Below are 4,665 nucleotides of genomic sequence, written 5' to 3' on the forward strand. Positions count from 1 at the left end.
GCCCTTCCCACCAGCTCCCCAGCCCTCGCCGACCTGCAGGGAGGTGGTACAAACCCAGCCAAGGCTTGCCCCAGCCCAGCCCCTGGCCCTTGCTGTGGTGCAGAATGCCTCCACCGGCAGCCCCCAGCTCTTCCGCAAGCCAGCTCCCACTTGCCCTGCACCAAGCCTCGGCACAGGGACAACGGACACTCGGCACAACGCTCTTGCTCTCTGCTGGGGAAAACCAGGCCAACCAGGTGCCAGCAGCTCTGGCCACCCTGTAAACCCCACTTTCCCCAAACACCCTGTTACCTTCTGGGTCCTCACAGGAGACCAGTGTGGCCAGCACAGCGAGGAGGAGGAGCCCCGGTCCCATAGCTCACACTCTGCCTGCCTCCCCTTCCTCCTCAAAGCAAAGGCCCCCTCTATGCTTGCCCAGGAGAAAGTGAACTTGGTTTCCATACACACAGGACACGGGATGCTGTAGGACACGGGGGAAGGGACGAGACATTCCCTTTAATGCCAATCCTCTCCCCAGCAGATAATCTCTGGCAGATTACCCTGCCTGAGCCCGTGTTTAAAGGGACAATTCCTCCCAGCCACCACAGCCTCACCTCCGTCCCAACACCTGGCTCTCACGCCGCACAGGAGTGCCATAGCGCAAGGTAACGCAGGTGCTGCCGTGGCTCTGGCAGCAGAGCCTCGCGGCCCATGCGTTGGCAAGAGGGCCAAGCTGCGAAGTGCTGCGAATGCAAACCTGGCACGAGGCCCCTCTCTCGAAGGTATCCGCGGCCCAGCTCTGCCAAGTACCAGAGAGCAAGAGCCGGGCAGGAGTGGGCACATCACACGCCAGCAGCCCAGGGGTGCTCTCCCCGCAGCTGGCGGCCCCAGGAAACCTTCCCACAGAGGCTGGAGCCCACTTTGTCCCTGCTCCTTACCCAGCCCCTGGGTAGGCAAACTGCAGAGCACTGCCTCTCAGCCAGGGCACAGGCCTACGGGGCTGCTCTCATCACCCCACCCCCAGGGCACAGCCACCAATCACACCTACTGTGTTTGTAATTAGAAAGTGAGCAGATGGCCAAGGGTTTAGTATAAAGTGATTTCCTTCATTATCCTGGAATTCCAACGGCTTTTTCTGAATTGCTCGAGAAAGGAAGCGAGGGGAAGAAATTAGCACCCAGCCCAGATGAGCAGAGCACCTCCCCGCCTCCATCCGGGCACACCACCTCTGCAAACCTGGACGAGGGCCTGAGTGTCACGCCAGGGACACTGCCTTTACACTGTCCTCACCAAATCACTTGCCAAAGGGCAAGCTGGCTGTGCTCACAAGCCCAGGCTACTCTAGATTCAAAAAAATGACATTGCAGGCAGCTGACATTCACGCCCTGAAGGAAGCAGCAGAGACCAAGAGTTCCAGAGCCAAGCCTGGCCTTCCAGTGCCACCTCTGGGGACAAGGAACACAGACATAGGACATGTTGAGAGATGCTGGCAGTTTTCAGTGCCTGCCTCCCACACTGAAGGCTCTACAGCCTCACCACAACACGCCATGGCTGGCAGCAACGGGGCTGAAACAGACACCACACCGTTTGGCCTGGCAGTCTGACTTTTATTTGTCTTGCCAAAGTACACTTTGCCCAAGCAGGAACCCAAACCCCAATGTGGGGAGGAAACCCAACGAAGGACAAAAGCAGCAAGAAGCCCCCAATCCCCCACTGCTGCAGGGTAGCAGTAGCCTGCAAGGGACAGCAGCTCCAGCCCTCTCCTCCCAGAGATCGGTGTGGAGTAACAGGATCAGCGGTGCAAACACCAGCAAGAGCAGTAGCTGAACGACCCAGGGAAGGACCAGGCTCAGCAAGGGCTGACAGCTGAGCTGCAGAGCAGCAGGGACCACATCAGCCGTGAGTGACCAAGAGGGAGAGACCAGCGTCAGGCTGAGGCCAAACCTCCTGGAAGGGTGGGAGAAGCTTGCTAGTCCCTAATCCCGAGAAGGAGGAGAAAGTCTTTCCAGCTCAGCTCAGTTGACCAACCACAGCAAGAGACCTGTCCTTCTCCTCTCCCCGTGCTGACCAGAACTGGCAGCCAGTGAGGCTGGGGCAGCAGAGGGGGAGGTTAGCCTGCTGCAGGCAGGTGAGGACAAGCTCAACCATCTTCCCCAAGCACCTCCCAACTTCCCCCACTGGCACATCCATGGAGGCCCAAGTTTTCCTCATGCAGAGAGGCAGGTGAGCACTTCACAGTATCTGGATGCCCAGCTCCTCAGCAGTCTTCTGCAGACGATCCATGACGTTCTCCTCCAGCTCCACAGACAGCCCACTGGGTGCTCCCAGCGGCTCCTCTGAGGATGTGCCGGCCATGACATAGTACACAGTCTCACTCTCCCCGTGCTCGTTGGTCCGGTTCACCACACGGATGATGGGGTTTGCTGGGGTGCTGGGTTCTTGCTCCAACAACACCGCTGCTCCTGGGAAGGCACTCAGCTGAGCTGGCTCAGGGTTGTCAGCAGAGCAAGGAGCTGGGTGCAGTAGGGCCACTTGCAGCTCAGTGATACCATTCTCTGCCACAGGAGCCTCTGCTGGGGCCTCCAGAATGATGCCCTGCAGGCTGCCATCACCCTCAGACAGCACCACACACTCAGTTGAGCCATCCAGTGCCTCACCATGCTTCTCTCTGTCCTTCAGCAGCTGCTCTGTCAGCTCCACGCTCTCGTAACGCACCAGCTGCAGCCTCATGTAGCCATCCTCATGCTCCTTGTACCTGAGCAGAGACAGGCAGGCGTGACGGAGCCAGTCATGCTGCAGCCCCTTCCCAAGAGACAGGTAGCAGCCTGAAGCAGCAGCCTAGGAAGGGACACTCTATTCTACGTTCCTACATCCAGCACTACATAGAGGATACTGGGCAAGAAAGATAAAACCCCTTCAGCCTCCTACCCCTAAAAGCACATTGATGCAGCAGCTTCTGAGCTTCCTGCCCGGCCTCTTACCACTTCCCAAGCCCACCTCTTCCCATCACTCAGTTTCACCGAGAGTGTTTGAGGTCCGTCCTTTTCCCCTCCCAGCTTTTAGGCTCTGGAAACCCCTTGGCGTTTCCTAGAGAGGATGCAGCAGAGGTACCTGTCAAGAGACAGATCTGCAGCAGCTCTCTCTAGAGCAGAGCACCCGGACCTGGCTGCTGCCCAACTCAGAAGCATCCCAGATACAGCTGTGATGGCACCACTGCTGCCTTTGTCCCTCATCTCTCACCCACTGCTGGAGCTGCCACCCAGCAGCTGCACTGCTGCTGTGCCAGACTCCACCGAAAGCTTGCTGCCCAGTGCCTCACAGCACTAGGAAATGGGTCTTGAGCACATCACAGACGTGTGTCAGAGGCCAAGCACTGGCAGCTCTCTGCTCCAGCAAGACACAGGGTGTGGCTCCAGCTGTCTCTTGCACTAGAGCAGAGGTAGTAAGGAGCTAAGGACGGGCAGTACCTGAAGCGAGGATGCCCTGAGGGCCACTTGAACTGGTGTTTCTTCCTGAGGTGGACAGTGAGGTTGTTTCCACGTGTGAAGCACTTGTCACAGACATGGCACTTGTACCGGGGCTCCGAGTCACCCTGAAAGGCAGAGAGAGGGATGCGAATACCCCATGAGACTGATGGGGTTCTCAGCCTCACCGGGAGAGTACACAGCAGAACAGCCCCTCTGCTCCCTTCCCACCTCATGGACTTTCCGGTAGTGCAGTTTGATGGAGCAGAGGGAACGCGCAGTGAAGCTGCAGCCCTCAAACTCGCAGCGATAGGCTGGGTCTTTGCTGTGCGTATCCAGATGTTTCCTCAAGTCAATGAGATTCTTGCAGCTAAAAGGAAACGATAAGGGAACAAAGCTGAACCCCGTGTAGCACAGACACACGCAGGTACCTCCGTCACCAGTCTGGGCAGACAGAAAGGCTGGTCCTCACCTGTAGTCACAGTAGTCACACTTGAACGGCCGCTCCTCGCTGTGCCGGAAACGGATGTGATTGCGCAGGGAGGAGGGCAGCGGGCAGGTCATGTCACACAGAGGGCACTTGTAATGGTTCACTGTGCAAAGGAGAGGCAGAAGACATTACCACGAAGCAGGGCAGAGCGCACGCTCCTCAGAGCCTCAGTTGGGAGAAGGGGCCTTTGCTCACCATGGTTCCTCATATGGTCACGGAGCAGCCGCTCTGTGGCAAACCTCTTGGAGCAGTGAGAACACTGAAATCTCTGCTCTGCAGAATCGGGACAAGGGAGAAAGGGAAGGGGTTGGTGAGAAAGGAGATCTCAAAGCAGAGAGAGCAACACGGAGGGCAGCAAGGGAGAAAAAGGGGCAGTTACAGTGGAGCTGTAACTTCTCTCCAGGCAGAGATAGCAGACACTGACTACAAAGCCAAATTAAACCCCAGCACCTGCAAAGGCCGTTCTGCCACCCCTTCACACAGTCTCCTTGCGCTGCTAGTGCAGGAACTGCGGCACAACCATCACATGTAGCTGCAACAGCACAAGGGAACCCGGCGAGCAAATCCCAGTGCTGCTGCAAGCACCCAGCTGCCCTCGACGTCAGTGCTGGGTGCCCATGGGGGAACAGCTCTGGCTGCAGCACTGTAAGCCCTGTGCAGCCCCGCCAGTCTCCAATGCTCCTGCCTCTGCACACAAACAATTCTCAGGCTGGTCAGTGTGTGAGATCCCCG

General features: G+C 57.8%; 1 protein-coding gene across 1 annotated transcript in view; it reads right to left on the minus strand.

Moving 5' to 3' along the window:
* Nucleotides 1-2,199: 2,199 nt before the first annotated feature.
* The window catches only part of HINFP (histone H4 transcription factor), a gene marked incomplete at its 5' end in the record, with an annotated part of 4,425 nt that continues 1,959 nt past the window's right edge, over nt 2,200-4,665 (minus strand). Inside the window, 5 exons of the mRNA XM_010136458.1 lie at nt 2,200-2,734; nt 3,447-3,571; nt 3,675-3,813; nt 3,916-4,036; nt 4,129-4,206. Of these exons, the coding sequence (XP_010134760.1) occupies nt 2,212-2,734; nt 3,447-3,571; nt 3,675-3,813; nt 3,916-4,036; nt 4,129-4,206 (986 nt within the window). The remainder of the gene's footprint in view (nt 2,735-3,446; nt 3,572-3,674; nt 3,814-3,915; nt 4,037-4,128; nt 4,207-4,665) is intronic.

The sequence above is a fragment of the Buceros rhinoceros genome, unplaced genomic scaffold (genome assembly GCF_000710305.1).
Source record: "Buceros rhinoceros silvestris isolate BGI_N320 unplaced genomic scaffold, ASM71030v1 scaffold22575, whole genome shotgun sequence".
Classification (NCBI taxonomy): domain Eukaryota; kingdom Metazoa; phylum Chordata; class Aves; order Bucerotiformes; family Bucerotidae; genus Buceros; species Buceros rhinoceros.